Source organism: Nyctibius grandis, chromosome 8, assembly GCF_013368605.1.
Source record: "Nyctibius grandis isolate bNycGra1 chromosome 8, bNycGra1.pri, whole genome shotgun sequence".
Lineage (NCBI taxonomy): Eukaryota > Metazoa > Chordata > Aves > Nyctibiiformes > Nyctibiidae > Nyctibius > Nyctibius grandis.
This window is the reverse complement of record NC_090665.1, coordinates 46,882,158-46,903,271: the sequence shown is the minus strand read 5'-3', so window position 1 is coordinate 46,903,271 and position 21,114 is coordinate 46,882,158. Positions and strand designations below refer to the sequence as shown.

The 21,114-nt window shown below is 40.7% G+C and overlaps 1 protein-coding gene across 1 annotated transcript in view; it reads right to left on the bottom strand.

Moving 5' to 3' along the window:
* The window catches only part of PATJ (PATJ crumbs cell polarity complex component), a 147,010-nt gene that overhangs the window by 20,468 nt on the left and 105,428 nt on the right, over positions 1-21,114 (bottom strand). Inside the window, exons 31-33 of the mRNA XM_068407131.1 lie at positions 18,379-18,471; positions 13,174-13,291; positions 12,433-12,566 (exon numbers count right to left, since the gene is read on the bottom strand). Coding sequence (XP_068263232.1) covers positions 12,433-12,566; positions 13,174-13,291; positions 18,379-18,471 — 345 coding nt within the window. The remainder of the gene's footprint in view (positions 1-12,432; positions 12,567-13,173; positions 13,292-18,378; positions 18,472-21,114) is intronic.

The window sequence follows — 21,114 nt, the reverse complement described above, 5'->3', positions numbered from 1 at the left end:
ACATCTCTCATCACCGAGTTAACTCCCCCCGTGATGCTCTCCCAGCACACATGGTGCATGTTGAACAGAAAGAAAACTCAAATGCCCTTAAGCTAACGCTCTGATCAAGACAACATCGAGAGCATTATTCTGTTTCATTCCCACTACACCTTATTTAATGACGTGGACCTGTATCCACAGCCGCCCTGCTGCTGCTGGAGCACTGCACCACTGTCACGAGCTTCCTCTTTGATACATATACACCAGTCACTGAAAAAAGCCTGAAGGATTTTAATCACAAATGGATTACAGCTGATACAAGTGTCCCAGATGGGGGGAAAAAGATTTAAATCTACATAAATGAAGGCAAAACACTACGAGCTGTGTACCAAGGTAATTAAGAAAATCAAAAGAATGGTTTGATTAAAAAAAAATTATATATATATGCCACTGGCAATGGCAGGGTTTTCTTGAAATAACTGAACAGCTATTACCAGTGGAACAGAGTAACACGTGCACGTCCGCCTCAGCAGTGCTGCCAAAATCCTCTGCTACGCGTCTTAGATCTTCTCTCCGTTGTGGGGTTTTGGTTGTTGTGGGTTTTTCTGTGTTTGTTTTTGGGTTACCTTTGTTTTAAAAATGATCATGTAACTCTAAGTCAACACAAGAGACTTTTGCCTGGGTGAAAGCCAGGAGGGTGACAGTGATGTATATTTTTTCACCTGAGGCTGATCACGGGTAACTTTGAGAAAAAGCTGAGTCTGTGGTTTAGAACTTCCATCGCACACTTCACTTTTACTTTTTTAAACACTTTACAAAGGAAGGCATTTAGAAGTGGCCAACGAGATAACACAAAGTATCGACCAGCTTGTTAAGACAACATCATTCAACTAGGACACACTAGGGCGGCGGGTGAACATGAGGTTCAGTAGGAAAATGGCAACGTGACCATGTAACAGCAGACTGGGCACGTACACAACATGGTCAGATCAAACACTTTCAGACTGAATTTATCTGACATCTCCTAACCTCTGAGCAAGCAGCTTTCAATCACATTTCTTTAAGTTTGTTTGCCATCTGCGGTTGCTTTAAAAATGGTCAACAAACTGGAGTTACCAGCTCTTCCCAGCACTGCATTATTAAATGTAAAACCGCACATACCTAAAGCTCAGATTCAGGAACCACCGAATGTTATCAGGTTGAACAATCTGCATCATCTATTTGAAAAGGCAACAATTCAGTATCAGACTGCGGTTCCTGCATGTGTTAGAAGCCAGACCTAGAACTAAAAATACATATGGCATGAAAAGGTACATTCCTGTTTGGTCTGTGCCTACCCTGAAGAAGGAAACATCTCGCTGACCTGCCAAAGCGCTGTTTTTCTTAACTAAGTTTTTTTTTTTTTAAGCAGTGTAGTTGAATCAGGCTTAACAAATCAATTAAAACCAGAATGAAGCAACGTGTCCATGATGTACTGTAAAGATTTTTAAATAGCCCATAAGCATAAATATGAGACTCTTAGCTTCATAGAATCGGCTGTGATCGACAGCCGGCTAAACATGAGCCAGCAGTGTGCCCAGGTGGCCAAGAAGGCCAATGGCATCCTGGCCTCTAGTAGGAATAGTGTAGCCAGCCGGTCTAGGGAAGTGATCGTCCCTCTGTACTCGGCACTGGTGAGGCCACACCTTGAGTACTGGGTCCAGTTCTGGGCCCCGCACTTCAAGAAAGATGTTGAGGTGTTGGAGCGAGTCCAGAGGAGGGCGACCAAGATGGTGAAGGGTCTGGAGGGTCTGACCTCCGAGGAACGGCTGAGGGAGCTGGGGGTGTTTAGCCTGGAGAAGAGGAGGCACAGAGGTGACCTTATTGCAGTCTACAACTACCTGAAGGGAGGTTGTAGTGGAGTGGGAGTTGGCCTCTTCTCCCAGGCAACCAGTGACAGGACAAGAGGACACAGCCTCAAGCTTGGCCAGGGGAGGTTCAGGTTGGACATTAGGAAGAATTTCTTCTCAGAAAGGGTCATTAGACATTGGAAGGGGCTGCCCAGGGAGGTGGTGGAGTCACCGTCTCTGGAGGGGTTTAAGAAAAGACTGGACATGGCACTTAGTGCCATGGTCTAGTTGACGTGGTGGTGTCAGGGCAACGGTTGGACTTGATGATCCCTGAGGTCTCTTCCAACCTGGTTGATTCTGTGATTCTATGATTCTAGAAGTCAAGGCCTAAATAGTTCAAAATCAATCAATCAAGAGGGAGGAAGGGAAAGTCCTGTCCATGTTCAACAAGAGGTTGTGGAATTCATGGTGACTCTGGACAGATTTTCACTCCCACCCCTCCACATCTCCTATCACTACCAGTTTCATACAGATTATGGCACTCCGTGATATAGCTTGGCAGAGTTGCAAAAACTGTTTGGGCAGAAGGGGGAAATGAAAACACTCTCATATCAAGAGCACGGCTATTTAAAGAAAGATATCCAGCTGCTTAAAGCACATGCTTCATAAGGTTTACACATACATTAAAGAACCTGGAGCTTTAATCTTTGTATATATTGACAAAGAATGCTCCGTTAGTCTGGGACCGTTCTATAAATCAGGAATTAATGCAAAGTTGAACATTTCTTGTAAGGGACAGAAGGATGCAGGATACAAGCCAGGGCGTATAAACAGCATTTTAACATGCTAAACAAAGTCTGTGCTTGCAGGTGTAAACCTTGACTATCCAACCATGAAAACACTGAAAGACAAAGTAGAAGGAAAGCTGTCTGCTGCTGCTGAGGTTGCTGAGCATTATTGGCTGTGATGCTTATATGAAGGCTATTGAAGGGCCTGCAGCTCAGTGAATGAAGCTGAATGCACTGATACTACCTGTACTGCATGGCTAAAAAATCACCTGCAAGCCAGAGGAGTTCCCAAACACGGCAAGAACACACATGGTTGGTATATGACCTGCACCAAATCTGTTAACAAGCAGCAATGCTCACCAAACTCGGACGCAGTATATCAGACGGTATTTTGTAAGGTTCAGATCTGAGCTGTGGGACAGCTACACCCTCACTCTCGCTTTACCAGCAGAATACCACAGCTGTTGCACTGTCTTCTTGAAGGCACACGAGTGACAATTCTCACACTGGCTCTGACAAAAGAGGTTTTGGCTGTGGGAGAAAAGGCAATGGCAGACAAGTAGAAGAGTTCATGGAGCTTCTTGGTCAACACGTTGAAGAACAACGTTGGTGCAGAGTGAATGACTACCGAGACAACCCTACAGAAATTAGCACCCCATCTGAGAATCCACTGGTGGAAAATACAACTTGTAAAACGTGCACAGCACGATCGACATTGCATTGCTTTCTGTCTGAGGGAGGGGAATGGCCCTGAACACTCAGGGAATTGCATCTCAACTCCCCCCCAAGCTGTGGATATTTTTTCTGCTTGATTTATAACAACTTCAGAGACCTGGTAGGGGAAGAATATCAAACTCACCCAGCAGCAGAGAGCACAAATAGAAATGCTAACGTTAAGATTTAAATTCAGTAAGAGTGACAGCTTAATTTTCGTATCTTAAATGTCAAGAAGTGGTGTGGCAGAGACTCCAGGCAACAACCACATAGCACCGTCCTGATTGAGCCTTTGGGAGAAAGGTGGTAAAGTCAGCTTCCTATTCAGGAAAATCACTGACCAAGCGAACCTTAAAAGCCTGCAGGACCATAAGCAGTGGTGAGAAAGTCTCACAAGCTGCCTGGCTTTAGGCTTGGACTGCTCACGTGTTTTCTGCAAGTTTATAGCTTCTGAGCCAGTCTCCCTAGTGTTTCTTTTCTTCTGTGCAGCTGTTCTTCAGAAGGCCAAGCAGCAGCTTTCAACACGGGTGCCCTTTGCCACTGAAAATCAGCCCCCAGATTGTTACTTGCAAATGCTGGGAGTAGAGAGTGAGGGAGCAAAAGGACACAAGACATGAAGGAGGCTCAAACATTAAGTACCACAGATATTTTGATGAAGTTCTATCATGTGATAAAAGGTTGATCAGTATGCAAGAGGGGAGATTTCAAAAGAACTGGAGCAGAGAAATCCCCACATACCTGGTGTTGGCGGTATTTGACAAGGAAAAAGGTCTGAATTTTGGTAGAGAGGCTTCTTGCATAGTACTGAATCGTCCTTATCTACTGCAGATCATTCACAACAAGCTATTTCTTTAACTGAGCTAACATTATCTTTGTTTTGAGTTTATCTTTGCTGTACTATCTCAGTCTACAAGACCCAGCCATTTTTTCGATAGGATCAAAGGCGCTTCACAGAAGTAAGGTGAAGCACATTGAGGACTGCAATAATCATCAGAACAGGATGACACCGGGTAAGATACTCAGTTAGGAGTGAGTTGTTTGAAAATCCCAGACCACATTTTCCACGATGTGCATTTTAAGGTGGCAATCATTAGACCAAAAAAATCCCCCAAACAGTCCTGAGAGCAGAAACCAGATCCACAGCTCTGCCCTCTCACTACAAGGCTATCTCTACCACCAGAGCATCACCAGCTATTTGTCCCGGAGCAAGGGAGCATCGTATGGGAAAAAGGTACCTGTCTCCCAGACAGACACATCTGAGCACGCACAGACAAGGATGCTGAAAGTCCAGGTCAAAACAGAGACATCAGATTTTCGGGAACATATGTGCTAGAAAGCAGGCAGGGCAAACTGCTGGAATTATATTAATTTTACATGCTTGTATCTCAGTTTGGTCTGTAATTAGGTGGATGAATCTTACCACTAAGTGTAACTATGTATTTGGTGTAAGAAATGAAGCTTTCTGCATGAATTAGAGTACTTTCCCGAGGAAGCAAAAAAGTATACTACATATAAAACAACATTCAGGAAAAGATGTTTTCTGATTTAGTTGACAAGTAGTGTTTTCCTAAGCTAGTATTACACACTTCCAACAAATTTCCTACATAGCTACAAATGCTATACTAAATTAGCATTTATTAAAGATAATAAAGCTACAAGGTTTTTTGCTGACTATAGGATTACAGACTTATCTCTTTCCCAGGGCAAGTAAAATATCATTAGTTATTTCCTTCTCAACTTTTATACTACTTTGTCCAGAGTAATAAAATTGTCATTTCATTTTTACAGGCTGGTTCACAGATAAAGTAGAAATCAACTAGTTGCACAGTGTGTTTTGCTGAAGAATTAGCCCCATATAAGAATCTCTCAGTAGTTAAAATAAACCCAGCTGCTGGTTACTTGTAGGCAGAGGAAATTACAGCAGTTATGTTACGATCTATGATCTTCCATTCGCAGATCTAAATGGAATCTAAAAGATAACGGTTCAGCAACAAAAGCTGAAGGTCAACTCCAAGCAAATCACTTGACTTCTTAAAGGGGTTTCTCTAATGCATCGCGCTGCATATACTTCCTCCTAACACTCAAATATTTTGCAGTCGCTAGCATTCACAAACCATTAACAGGCACCCAAAATCCTAAGCCAAACACTACTGTAATAAAACAGGCTATATAATGTAAAAATGTATTACCGTGTTAATGTAAAAATGCTTTACATTGCACGACACCGAAAAAGTTCTCTACTCAGGGTCAAAACAAAAGGTCTGTTTCCCATTTAAGAACAAGCCCTTGCAAGAGATGGTGTTCACTTGCCAACTTTCATAAAAAAGATTAATCCACGACATCAATATGAATATAATTTTTCATACTAAAATACAGATTTATTTTAAGGAAGTGGATAATATTTGTATTACATTTTATAGGCCCCTATAGTTACATCTGGTCTTTATTTATTTAAATTTTATTCAGCTTGCATAATATTTTTGCTTACAGTTATATTCTCGAAGATCAGAAAAGCTAAAACCTGAAAATTCAATGGCACTATTCATTAACATTCCTTCGGACTGCAGTCATACACATTTGCAAGCTCTCCTTTGATTCTGAAATAATAAAACTAAGGTAATAAGATGTTTAGTGTAAAAATATATGACTTAAGTCAGAATGATAGAACGAGCTATGCTTCCAGGAATCACATGCCAAAGCAAACCCAAGTTTTTCAAAAAGTATACACGCTCATTTTAGAGGGAATAATAAAACACAGAACTAGATATTAAAATGTTAACTCTCTCACTCTCATTATTTTATTAAATAAAAAAAATATGAAAATTTACAGCATACAGTGCATAACACAGGTTATAAAGAATGCATGAGATCCTGAATGCGTATGACACAGGAAGCCAACAGCCAGTGGTTTCAACCAGCAGCAAGCAAGATACTCCCGAAGTCCATTCTGACATGTCCTACTGCTTTTGCATATTGTTAGCTTAAATTTTATGGTTGATTTACACTCCTGGAAGACACCAACTTCTTCAAGCAAGGCACTGCTATGCAAGCTAGCCGTACAGTCAGCTAAACCCTTGCCAAAGAGCCATCAAATACACGAGCTGCAAAACTTACTACTCTAATTCCTATTTGTGATAACTCACGTACAAAGCAGTTGGGTTGTTTCATGCTGTTGTAAGCTAATGTCCTTCTGGAATTATGATGAATCCACCAGCTCCATTTTAACATTATCCAACCAAGAGTCAAAGCAATTCCTCACAGTTTCAAGCTAACTGCATTTACCACTCTGTCATTAAATTTCCTTCTGTTTTATAAATGGGGGTGATGGTTAAGAAGTGATTGCATTTTTTTTTCTCTCCCAACCGCAAACTTTTCCTCTACAATACCCAAGCCACGATTAAAAACTTAGGACTTCTATCACCATTTTTCATTCTATTGTTCCATTCATTGTGCGATAGACTTAACAGCACCAGTATCTATAGCCAATATATTGCTGAAACCCTCCAGAGACCAACATCTTGCTTTTCATTTGTAGTTACAAGGTAAGCATATTCCACTAAACCAGTTTCAGTCTTAGCTGCACTTGATGACTGTCTACAAAGTCGCTCAGACGTCAGCTGTCTATAACTGATTAAGTTATTTTTGCCTGAATCTAAATATAACTGAGGTGGGAAGGAGGGAAGAAAGCTCAGCCAAGGGAGAACCTGTTTGTTTAGTAACACAGAAGTCACATCAGTCGTCATGTTTAGGTAGGTCCCCACTGCTGACTGCAGCACGGCACAAACAAGAGATACCAGACTTGGCTTCAGTATTATTAACAGCCTGCTCTTGGCAGCGTGGAGATCCTAGCAGGGTAATTAGCCCTCACAGCTCCAGGGGCAAACAGTGGGTCTTGAACAGCTGCAATTTAAAGTCACAGTTTTCTTGATTATTCCCTTGCCCTTCCTTAACAGATGGGGTTTATGCAAGGTATGACTCACCTGGACTGACAGAATGAATCTAAATATTCTTCTGTCAAACTCCATCCCCACCATCACGAAGCTCCCCCTACTCCTCCGCAAGCCAGAAAGCTGCCTGGGCTAACCCACGTGGTTAGAAAAGCTTTTTCCTCTCTGACTCTGGTGTTACCAGCTCTCACACCAACCAGTGTTAGCTGAGCACAGGCTTATTCTGTTACTTTTTGGAGCATTGCTAGTGTGTTCCAGTTCCCTGGCTTTGTGGATCACTTTATTTTACAGACGGAGTACCTTAACGTCTGTTAATTGCCTTAAAAATGCTTTTTATTAAAGTCAGTTGAAAGCAAAAGGAAAAAAAAATTATTTACCAAATTCAAAGTAACCCAGTATAAAAATTCTGCATAGGAGGTTTGTTGTTGTTTTCACTAAAAAAGACACAGGATAAAGTCTGCTGCTTTTCTTCCTTTCTGTGGAAGGTTCAGACCATGACCGCCTCATAGCTACTCCACCTCCGAAGAGCCCCTATGTTACCACTCCTGCAATCTTTTTTTCTTTTATATCGTAGGTGCCTCTTCAGTACCTCACTGTGATTTCAAGCCCCAGCTGAGCCTCTGCGCTCTCCTCCCCTCCCAGGGTTTTCTAACTCTGCCTGGGGGGAACGTCCCTGTACCAGCCTTGAAAGCACCGAATCCCCTCCGGCACGTCTGAGCATCTTAATCACCCAGGCAGCAAATACAGAGTCAATAACTATGAGTAATCAACTCAACCATTACTAAATTATTCAGCTGGAAGCAAAACAGTGCTCCCACCTACTAAGAAAATGTTTGTATCTCAGAGCAATGCTTTTTCCATGTACTGCCAAGAATCAAATCCCTGTAAACTGACAATCCTGTTTTATAGAAAATGGCTCATTGCAAGTCGCTAACTGGACAAGACGCTCTGGGGTGATGGTGGTGTTTGGATGATTTAACCCCCCGTGCCATCTGGAGGAGTACCAGGACAGCTTTTTTTAAACGATTCCTCGATGCCCTGTTTGCAGCCGATTTAAGAAGAAAACCTCATAGAAACTTTCTGGCCAAAGTTTTAGCGGAAAACGCCCATTGCTTGAAACTAAATTATTTGCCTTGAACCAACTCATGCAGAATGCAGTGAATCAAAAGCAGAACAACTGAGGAACGTTTCCTAAATTTATGGTGAACAACTGGACTATCTGGTGCTGCCCGTTCTGCATCCTGCAGGGCTGGTTATTCGTCCCGGACCCACACGGTCCCAGCCTGTGCGGCCGTGGGCCAGCTGGCCATGCCAACGCTGGCTTGCTGCCGTGAACGCCCGACTCTGAGAGCTGAACTCCACGTCTAACTAAGAGTCACCGCTCGTCCAGGCTCGGAGCTGGCAGCCCAAGCATCCTGCCCAGGACTCTCGGAGCTGCACCGCAGGCGTTGCCCAGACAGGTCTGCTGCATTCATGGATCCCGGGCGTCCCGCGGCGGGAGCGGTTCAGGGGTCCCGGGAGCACCGGCAGCTGCCGAGTGACAATGACACCCCTGTCAGGTTTATGGCTGCTATTAGCAGTGGTGGAGCTGACAAGCATTTATACACAATTCAGCAACCAGAGGGGACGAGAGGGCAGGACGGTGTCCTGGGGAGCAGAGTTACAGCCTCAAACCTCGTTTTGGGATGTTTCTAAAAACACTTTTTTTTTTTTTTTTTAAATTCCCACTCTGAGGTTACTTTTACAAGTTTGATTGGACCACAACCAAAAAAAAAAATGTCACAAATTGAAAGCCCTGTACTTCAGCCAGCTCCACTCTGCAGTTTAATTGCTTTAAAGCAGAGGCCATGTGTTGTGTTCTCTCAGGGGTACATGGGAAAGTGAAATGAAAGACAGTGGAGAAAAAAATAAAAATAAAAATCAACCCTTAGAATAAATTGAAATAGGACTGCTACAAGGGCTAGAGCAGTCTAAAGATCAACAACATGAAGGCAGCTCTCAAGGACGATCCTTCCTTCCCCGTGCCTTTTCTACAGGCACATCTTTCCAACCGATGCTCTCCTGCTCCCCTAAGCACACAGCCACAGTCCTTGCATCTAATACATGCAATTTGAAAGGTTTTGCAAGTTGGAAACGGTCATTTTCTCAACAAAAAACATTTCACAGTGGTTAAGACATCACTTTCCAACCTCCTGAAGGAATTAACCTCCCTGCTCACAGACTGTATTTTTCAAGTCTCTGCTTGGTGATTTCTGATGAGATTCCTGAGGTTACGACTTAAAAGTTGCACTCTGTATTTTATTTTGAAGCACTGCGTCCCTTTAGCAGGCTGCCAGATTTATTATTATTCCAAAAGCTGGGACTGTACATCATGTGTTTAAGAAAGATCCAAAATATTCCGAAGTGAGCTTTTCCCATCACGCATGAGCTGCTGTTGTGCACCAGTGCTGACTACTAGCACACATTAAACCGTGACAACAGTGAAACATTTTTACATCAAGTGCATTTTAATACCACTCAGAGTTTTGTAGGCACTTACACACCTGCGCAGGTACGAAATAAAGATAGCCCAGTAGAAAAGCGAGGAAGAAATGGGTGTTCATGTGTTGTCTTCTCAGAGGACAAAAATGTAAAAGAAAAAGTCTCTGTGGCTGTTTGTGGCACACGCAGGCACTGCTCCTGCAGATTCACCCCTATTCTGCTGTGCCTTCTCTCATCCCTGACGGAGCACATTTCCATGGTCCCATCAGGGCATCTCATCTCTATCGCCTGTGTGTGCCATCTGAACTGGCACTAAAGACAGCATCCCTACTGCATGCCTGCAGAGATGCCTACAAATGGTCCCATTCCCATTCTTTCAGACTTTGATCTGAGAATTCCCATTTCAAAAATAGCTAAAAAGCCAAACTCAAACTGCCGAAGCCAATTATAGCTTCACTTTAATTTCTCTGCGCTGCAGAAAACAGTAGCTCTTGGATACACAATTTCTGCCACACGAGACCTTTGGAAGTGATGAACTTCTGTGGCACAATAGCATAACACATACTTAAGCAGTGAAGCTGTAAGTCAATTTATTTTGCCTTTTTAAAACACAAAAGATGTCCATCTATATCCCCAAGTGAAAAACAAATCATGAAGAGCAAGACAAGAAACATTACTCAGCTCCATGTACTTAATTTTGTTATATTTCCTCTCTAGTCCACGAAACCCAGAAACTTTCCTACAGTCCTGAGCAGTATTTTCTTCCACCCCTCTTCATTTTGTTACGTGAACTTCATTTCAACTCTTTAACAAAAGGTTTTTTGCCTTCATGGCAAAAAGGGAAGGCATCAGAATACTTTGGGGGAGATCAGTAGTACAAAGTAGACAGAGCGATGATGATCCCACCAGCTAAAGACACAACCCCGGCTCCCTGCTTTGCAGAGAAGGGTTTGCACGCACCGTTTGGATAAGCAAGTTATGGAGAATCCCTGAGAGGGTCTCTGCACATTGTAAATGATCAGATCAGACTGCGGTCTCACAAAAGCAGCTTGATTCCTATGAAACAACATGTCTTGCCTTTGAATGAGCAGATTGAGAAATATGAAAAGAAACACAGACTCATTGTAATGTAATGTCCTGTAACGTGAAGATCAGTCAGACCTCCTCCCCTTCATGACTTTCAGTTACTGCAATCAAGTGCATAGGTTTTTAAAATAAATTCCTAGGAGGAAACTTTAATGAATAAACTAATGAAAGTATAATACCTAACCAAAACCATTTACCCAATTTATAGAATAAAATCCTTTGCATTTTTCTCATCTGCTCTGTAAAGCAGATATTTATAATTTTCATTTATTTATATTAAAATCTCACGAAAGACATGTACCAGATTGCGTCTGACAGACTGCCATGTATTATTTCCAAATTCCTGTTAAATGAAAAAGCAGAGACATGACTAATGCTGAACTTCTTATTTGAATTTACTAAAAACTGAGGAGCTTGACAAAAAAGGGACTGAGGACAAAGCAGCGCATGGCTGGACAGAGTGAAAACCATACAGGCTGATTTAAGCCTTCAGCATAACTCAGATCTATCTCCATGTGAAACAGAGCAATTCATCCAAACTCTACATAATTGGACACTTGGATAAATGGGACCAAAAGTTGAACCTTTTCCAGTTTCAGCTTTATACTGTAAAAGATACAGCCTACACTTTGCAAAACAAAACTTTCCTTTTCCTTTCAACTTCCTTGGGTTTTTTTTTTTTTGCTTCTTTTCTCCTGGTCTGGAAAAGGATTACTACAGTGCAACTGCCTGTAGCTGCTGACACTCACAGCACTTCACTGCTTAATGATGCACCACCATGATATTTTCAGGAACAACTGCATGTAACAGAGCAGCTCTATTGCTTTAAGTGTCTCTGGGGCAGGGGATTCAGGAGAACCCAAGTAAAGACACCTCTGCAGCAGACTTGTTTATTGAAAGAACTGAATTTGACATTTAAAAAAACCAATCTGACATTCTGGTATACTGTAACATAGCATCTCTTAAATGGAAAGTGGAGTGGAAACAGCAACAGCAGAGGCAGAGAAGGGTTTAGCATAACTAGCTTGCTGAGTTTACACTTGAACTGATAAATTTTAATTTAGCTGAAGATAACTTTTTTAAAAACATCATAGCCCAGAGCAAGATTAAGCAAAAAGACACAGAAAACAATAAAAGATTACCTTTGGGTTGCCTCTGTTCAACAAGGGCTTTTGCTGGCTGGGAGATAAATCACAGTTTGTTTAAAGAGCTACTAAGCATCTATGCTCTCAAGATGGAGGTGTTAACCTTGCTGAAGTAGCTCTACCTCTGTGACACTAGCTCAACCATTCTGGGAACTTACCTGCTTGAAGCTCTTAACTGACAGTGATTAAAAAAGAATACATATTGGTAAACTCTGACCACAGCAGAAAGCACTACTGAAACACAAACCTTCCAACTTAAACAGGAACAGAAAACAACTGATCTGATACAAGGCAAAATTATCAATTTGTTATTGGAGATTGTAGTTGCTGGTTTCTCTTCCTTGTACTGAACGATTCATTAGAGCAATTACAGATTAATGGCATCATTAGTTTCTATATTCTCTTTGTCTTTGTCTCCTATTCTTTAACAGAGAGAGTAAATATTAGTTTAACAGAAACTCACCAGTGGAGTGTCTTTCCCCCCGACGATGCTGAGTCCTAGGCCTGACCGACCCTTAGATATCTCTATAGTCATCTCCTGCCCTGGAACTATAGGACACGTTGCTGGATCCACAGGCAATGGAGGTGGAAAGACGCCTGAGAACATGAAAAGGTAAAGAAATAAGTCACACTATTCAATGAGAAAATGAAAATCATCGGAGGAATCATATGAGAGCAACTAATTAAGCTCTTTTATTTTGCTCTTCACCTTTAACAAATCTAAATTGAACTACTACTCTGAGTCACTTCTGAAGTCCCTAAATCAGAACAACTCCAGAGCTCCGGGAGTAAAGGTTCAGAGTAAATGTCTGGGAGGACATTTAATTCAGTTATAACTTATACAATTCAGGTCACGATGGCAAGATGTTTTATTCTATTCAGGACAGATAAGGCCATTTCCCAGCACTGTGGAATGGACCATTGCCTTTCCTTCTGTTTTTATTTTAATTAAAAGGAGGAACAATGCTTTTGTACTTAAAAGTCAAGAAAAACAAGCAAAGACATCTTCAAGCTCTCCAAAATTATAAAACAAGAGAAAAATACAAATACTTTATGGAATAACTTAAAATAGGTCATTTGACATTCAAAGAAAAAAATCTCAGCAGAAGTTATCTGGGGAAAAAAAAAAAAAAAAGAAAAGATCCATCCTGGGTTAGGGTATTAAATATTCACTATATTGGTGGAAAAAATAACTGGTTCATACTACGGCTCGTGACTTCTGCATCTGGAGAAAGATAGGTAGGTGCTGGCACCAGGGGTATCTCCTGTAAGTTGACTGGTACTTTTGTTGAAGTTTTGGATTGTTTGATCTGGGTGAGGACCTAAAAGCAAAGCAAAGCAGAAGCAAAAGAGATCAATCACAGAAAGGCATGTTATGTGGACATCATCATTAGTTGTTGATTATTGTACCTTATTAAATCCACTGAGCCAATAGAAGGGAAACAAGCAATAAGCATAGATGAACTGAAAACATCCTTTTCATAAATAAATGGAAAATCAGGATGACTGGATAACTGTGCTTCCAGAAACGCTCGTGTAGGAAGCAGGGGCAGGACTTCACCTTTCTCCATTGTGCCTCCCACACCAAATAGTGTGGGTTGGTTTACTTTTTTACTTTTAAACAGCAAAGAACATTCTTGACATTAGCCTGTGTGTCTATTTCCACATAATTAAAGAGAAGCAAGTCATTTTTTAAGTTCCCCCAGAAGAAAATGATTTTAATGTCTCCCCAGTTAACCCCTTGCCCCCATAAATCACTCAATCTTCAACTAGATCAAGCCCCCGAAACACCCTCTTATCGGTTAACATAACCACACATACATTTTCTGGGAGCTGCTCCTCTGCTTCCTGCTGATCCACCAGCACTGGTTTGTCAGCTTTACATTTCACATCCTAAAAAGTCAAAAAAGAAAGTGAGGGGTATTGAAAATGTTGCATTAGCTTAAATAAAACATCCTCCAAAACTCAAAATGATGATTCTAGGCAAACATAGTGATATTTCGTCACACAAGTACACTTGTAGCACAACACAAAGCTGAAGCCCAGCACTTAGAAGTGGAAAAAATAGTATGAATATAGGAAATATCAGGAATTACTAAAACCACAGTGATCAGTTTTGAAGGCATACAATGTAAGGAAAGGGCTTTTGGGTCTATATTGTTCCTGAGCAATAAGAAGCTCTAGAGAAGGAGGAGCATCCTCTGAGGTGACCGGGACAGCAATGCCCACACTGTGGGTAAATGTGCAGGTATCTGTGTGCTGAGCTTCTGGCACACAGGTAGCTGAGAGCCTTCAGTGCCTACAGCAGGAAGGGGTTCAAAGTCAGCTGTTCTCTCCTTCCCCCTCCCTTTTTCGGTAGTCCTCAGCAGCACTGAGCACGCTGCCAGCACTTAAATAAATTGACTGCTTAAAATGCATCATCCAGCCTCATTAAATATCTCACACAAAGGCACTTCAATCAATGGCTCCACTTGTATCCTAATTTCGTTCCATATCCTTGCAATACACTAAAAGTTTTTTTTTCTCTCCTACTTCTACAACTGTTTCCAGACAGAGTGTCCTCCCCTTGTTAGCTCTTCGCCAAACTTAGGCCACTTTGATCCCAGTATTAGTTAGTTATCTTACCCCACATTAAAAACAACCTGATAAACAGCTTAGTTTTCAGAAAAGCTGAGTATCAGCTTCAAAAGACAACAGAGATATTCTGCACCTCTAAAGAATTTCTAATTAAGATGACAATTCATACATTAAAAAAAAAAATACGTAAATCAAATTTTAGGTAACCAAGCTTGAAATTACTGGCCTTGTTTCCTGGAGTTTTATTATGTTAAAACATGCCAAGCCCCAGAGGCTTTTTTCCTGCATTTTTTTCTATGCATTTTTCTCCAAGCTTGCTGTAACTATACAACTGTAACTATTATCCAAATGGATAACAGGAAAAAAGATAAAGTGGTGATCTCACTGTATTATCAGAGGTGTCAGGGGAGAAATGGGAAGACTGCTTTGTCATTTTATGAGAGATTGTTTTAATGAACAATGAAAAATTATTTCATACTTCCCTTTTTCATTCTGATATGTGACTAAAATCTGAAACTTCGTCTTGCACATCAAGTAAGCACCAAGCATCACCTTTAAATCTCTCTAATCTAATCATCTAACTCAGACTATGCTAGAGGTACCTGAACAAAATAAAAAGACTTCCAGCCCCTCAAGCACTGAATTGTACACTCAGCATTTGTCATAAGCCTGTGACTCAACTGGTTTAATCTAATTCAATTCCCCCAAATGTACCCAAAAGCATTTTTACGAAGCCCCTCTTCTTTGCCAATGTTTCAAGGACGTGTTTTCTGTTTGTGTAAAGACAGATTATTGTTCCAAGTTCAAATCTTTTAAGGAAAATGAATCCATTCTCACATACCAAACAGCAGTTTAATTATCCCACCCACAGGACACTGAATTACGCACATGCTCTGCCAAGACACCAACGACACAAGGTGCTTCAGAGCACACACAACTGCTCAAGCCAGTTTCATCTTTGTAAAGTTAAAAAATTTCAAGAACATCTCAAAGCCCCATATATCAATTCTTGTCCAAGGACACCTTATGGAAAACAAGACAGTTACAGTTCTTGGAAAACCACCACCTTCTCTCAGGCCACCTCAACCCTCAGCTAATGAGCATGCAGGCTTTGCCCAACACTTCCATTGGCTCCAGTTCAGAAAGTAAGTTGTTTTCTTTACCTCCCTCTTATCATCCAAGTCTACAATGATGTCCGTTATATAACTTTATTCTTTTGAAAGTGATGAAGTGACAACAAAAAGTATCTTGGGAGAAACTGACAAATTTATCAGCAACAAATGAATAGAGAACAGTGTGAATTTTAAAATATTTTTTACTACAGCTGTCACTTGGTGAGACATCCTGCCCATGCTTTGAGCCGTAAATACTTGTGGAAGATCTCTGCTGATAAGCACATACTTTTTATTTACTCAGTGAACTTGATCTTACTTGTTGACTTTTACATTCCTGATTTCTCCTGACATATGACTGAGAAATTCAATAACAATGGTGAAATAGCACTAGGCTTTAGTAGCAACCATCATGCTATGAAAAACAAGGCTCTGTTTTCTTTTGCCTCAACAGTCACTAAAAGACTGCAAGAGAAATCTCTTTTCCTCAAAATAACGAGCTGTCTTCTGCTGCACTTCAGTGTCAAAGTCTCAATGCCAATATGACTACAAACCCATTTCCTTCTGGTCAGAAGGGACTGATGACAACCATCAGCATTTGCAAAAATAAGATACACTTCGAAATATTTGCCATGTAGTTTTAAAATCCTGATTGAAAGAAAACTCTGAAATTATGAAACTGGCTTTTGCCACTATTTTTCATCCATTTATGCCTCTAGACCAATGGTTGGCCCAACTGAAGGCATTATGGAATGACCAGTAGGATCTACAGGCATTCAGATACTTTTCTAAATCCACCTCTTAGGTCTGAACTTTTCAGTATCTATTTATCTAACCAGTGAGTCACCTCTAAGTGAATATCCATTGAATGAAGGCAGAAGAGTGACACATTCACTGCCTCCTGGTCTCGCCAGTGACCTGGGACAGGTCACCTCCCCTCCGTGCTGCAGTGGGGGATAATAATAGTGGCCTGCTGGATAAAGCGTTTTTAATTCCAAAAATAAAAAGCAAATTGTAGCAGCCAGTTGCTGTTACATTAATGATTTAAGTGGAAGGTTGAGATAACTTGGTATGGACAGTAGGAAAGAAAAACTAAGTACCATACTGATGTTCTCCTCACCTAGAGGCTCTTAACAAATCCATGCCTTTGTCTTCTCTTACCTTTCTGCCTTTGCCCTGTTCTGGACAACTCTTACCACCAATGCTTTATCTTTTTTGACCTTTCAGTTTAAAACACTGTAACTTCTACCCTTTGGCTCCACAGTTCCCTTCTTTCTTGCTTCAAGTTCAAAAAGAAGCTGCCCATATATTCTGGGTTCCCTGCTGTTCCAGCAGCATGATGTTCCAGCATCTTCCCTCCACACCTGTCTTGGATTGCTGCAATTTTTTTTTTTCCCCATTAAACTAGTGCTTCCTCTACTACCTTTCAAAGAGCTGCACAGCACAATATCCTACACCAAGAGTTCATTTCTGTACAATACATTTTATGTATTTTTATCCACTGCAGTCTTTGAGCAATTTTTCATATTACCTTGTAATACCTCAAAGGTCTCTTGCCAAGTTGAGCAAGAAAAGCAATAAAACCAGGTGAATTACACCTGTAAATTCATACAATAAAACTCTCACTCATTTATATTCCAGTGCATCAAAGAGGGATTCTGCACAAGGCCACCAAATACAAATAATCCAACTTTTTTCTAATCCGTTAGGAACACAAACCAATCCATTTTACATCGGTGGTTAATTCTGATGCTTGAATAGCACATAACACTTCCTAACTCTTGGAGTTCATAGACTCATTAATTAAGTACTTACTAGCTATAGAACATTATGTATATTCAATTCATATTTGCAAAACCCAGGACACCTCTTTGCAAAAGACATGATGGAGCAGGAAGAAGACATCTAAGACAAAAAAATCCAGAAATGTCAGGTTTCCTTAGCTGGGGACAGTACACACAAAATGTGCACACACAGCAAGTTCCAGCCAATGCACTCCTTGAAAAGGGAGTAGGCTGTTGTCTCAGCAGATTTTATGCACCTCTAGGTTAGTCACTCTTCAGCATGTTTAGTAGTTTTCCATTTTAAACTTTTAACATAGAGTCTAAAAAAAGAGATTGGAGCTGCACTCTGAAGGACTTTCAGATTTCTGATAACGCACAATCCTGACATATTAAACAACAAAAAACTCCATCTGTATCAATGAGAAGTTCAGTATTTATTACAGTGCACACTGACAGTACCACATTAAACCAGAAGTTATAGGCTTGATGTAGAAATTACTGAGGGTAATTCTATAGCTGTGTTATGCAGGAGGCAAGACTAGATTATGATAAGAGACATTTTGGCCTTAGAATTTATGAAGCTATGAATATAAATAAGAATACGATTTACAGACCATGCTTTTTTCTGAAGTTTGTCACACATGGATGGCAAGAGTGGAAACTCAATCCCCTCACTGAGAACTCAAGTGAGGGCCAAAATTCTACAGAAAAACTCTTATCTCAGTATTTGAACAAATTATACTGACTGCTTAGTTCATGAAAACAGTCTATGTATGTAAAGCTAAGAGCTTGATTCTGCTCTGACATGTATTGGACGTCATTTGACAAAAGTGTGCTGTAATACTCCAACAAAAGGTGGACAGAAAACACACCAGGCCCATAAGCCTCTATTTTCTAAGCTCTAATCATCAGGAAATATCGCTTTAAGTCTCTTACAAATTTGTTGGATTCCTCATCAGTCAAGCTTTTCATGACAACTTCCAAACTTGGGTCATCTTCGCTGCTTGGAGGTTCAGTGCCGCCATGATCCTGGTAGAAAGGATTGATAACAGTTTTTAAACAGAGCTATGATCCCCCATAATAGCTAAAGAAAAAAATTAGACAATTTTACCTTTTCTTTTGTCTTTCTAAACAAAGTAGCAGCATGAAAAAGTAAAAAGAACCACAATTACAGCATCCTAAGGTCAGGAGACAAATAAGTGATGCAAGTTTTGAAAGACAGACCTTGATCTCCACACTTGGCCGGCCCAAAGTGCTACGAGGTAGTCCAATACTAGCACTTAGGTGCAGATCTGGGTCAACTTTCAAGGCCAAACTAATCCCTACCCACTGTGAAAACTGCTGAGTTTGTATTAAGAAGCCATCTCCAGACTTCTGTCAGGAGGGAGAGTCTATTTTACTTTATTTTAAAATAGTTTTAATACACTTAAGCCTTTGATCCAAATTTGGAGCTGTTCCCTCTTGCAAAGCAAAATGGACTATGTGCAACAAATCAAATTTCAAGATCTTCAGTACTTGAAGTAAAATTATTTCTGAATTTTCATTAGACATTTTACATTTAGGTGCACAATAAGAATTATGCAAATATCTCGACTGCCACTTGAGCAGGTAAAGTACCTTCGTACAAAGGCTCACTCTGCTCAGCATTGCAAGGAAGTATCTTACTCTGTGGCTTTCTGATGAATGAAACTTTTTAAAAGCAGGTATTTTACAGTAATTAATATTTAATATACTTTGCTTCTGGTGGCTTGCCCACAGTATTACACCACAACGTAGTCTTATCCTGTCCTGCAACTTCATGCAATGAAGCAAGACCCTGTTTTAAGGCATATTTACTGTTTATCACTTTCCATGTTAAAATACCTTAATGCAGATGAAGAAAATTAACACAATAGTACATGGTAACTATGGCACCCTATTTAATGTGGGTGGGCACCCTATGGCACCAGGCTATTTAATGTGATCTGACAAGTTTCACGTGCAGTGTATGTAACACACAATGTTAAATATTTATTTGGTATTTCAAAGATATTTGAAGGTATAATTTCAAGGTATAATGCACAGTAGGTTTTGGTTTGCTGACAAAGCTGTAAATGTCTATACAACAACAGTATCTTTTGGTTACGTTTATTTTATATGATAAAAAGATACCAGCTAGAAGCAAACCCCTGCATTTATTTACGAAACAGACACAACGTAAATAGTAAGAGCTCACCATTAATGCATGAAACTCAACCCACAAGCATCTGCCTCTAAAGGCAAACACTGCACATGAGGCTGAGCGCTTTGGTTTCCACATGCTGGTAGAGTCTAATTACAGTCATTTGACCACAGCACAGAATGTGCCTAAACAAAGCTTCATCCTGAAGACATAAATATTAAATAAAGCTGGGAACAAATGCAGGTATTGAAGAGTCAACAGAAATAAAATGAACTTGGGCTTTGTAAACTGTAGAGTGATTTGCAAGCCGCCAGCTGCACCTGGGACACGCTGCTTTTATGGAGGAGAGACAAAAAGCCAAAGCACTGTCCAAAAATGACTCAGATCCAACCAAAAACTAAGCAGCTCTCGCACTGTACAGCACTACGCCTGTATGGAAGTGGCCATCAGGGGTAATATAATCTGGAAAGCAATAGTGAGCATGCGAACAGGAGATTCATCCAGTATTACCTAGTGTGGACCGGTGCTGTGTGATCACAGTAATGCTTATTGAAATACCAGGAGTTCAATGCACATGAATTCATCAATTCAAGGCAAGACCAAATCCCAATCGAATTATAAAACATCTTTTGCTTTATTAGCTCACATAGAAATAGAATTAAAAAGCAACAGCAAGGCTAACCACGTACTTTATCTAGAAAATTTAGTTACACCATATCGAGATGTCACAATGATAGCAATGTGGTGACACTGCAGGGATTCATGGTGCACAAGAGAGCAATCAGTCTACGCTGGGGCTGAGATAGCAACTATAATGAAGAAAAACATTGGTAAGATTACCACACAAAGGAAGTTTTTGCATTGGAAGACTATGCTACAACACTGTGTACTAGAGCTCACTGCTTAAACAGCCCTCGTCTGCTCCTCCAGGAAGAAAATGAGCAGGACTGAGAGTCCAGTGCTGGGGCACAGGACAAAGTGGTGGGCCAGGGCTCTCAGACTGGGATTGTCTCAATTGTCTCATTATATGGCTCTTGTAATGCAAACCATGTACACAGTGACCACTTTTACCATAGCTAGTTGCTGGTCATCCCCACTTCGTTTTTAGAGACACTGATGGGAAGGTATTCTGGGGGAAAAGGAACTTGGGAAGGGGGAGTTTTCCCCTGAAAAATGCTCATTTCTCTTCTGTAGAAGGATATCCACGTTCCAGGCAAAAGATCCTCACCACGACTACTCTAACCAGCTGAAAAAGGAGGACAGGAGATGGCAAGGTTTTCATTTGGAGACTTTTCTTCCTCCTGTACAGCAATAACCTATTTAATACCTGTCGTTAATGCCATGCCAGCCCTTTCACTAACAGTGAGATCAATAAAAAAGAGACAGGGGAAAATATGACTATTAGGTCAAGTTCTTACCCAATGCATTTTATGATTCAGGGTTTAATTAGACGATGTGCTCGAATTTATAATGAACTGCTAATTATGATTATTCTGTCTAATTTAGGAATC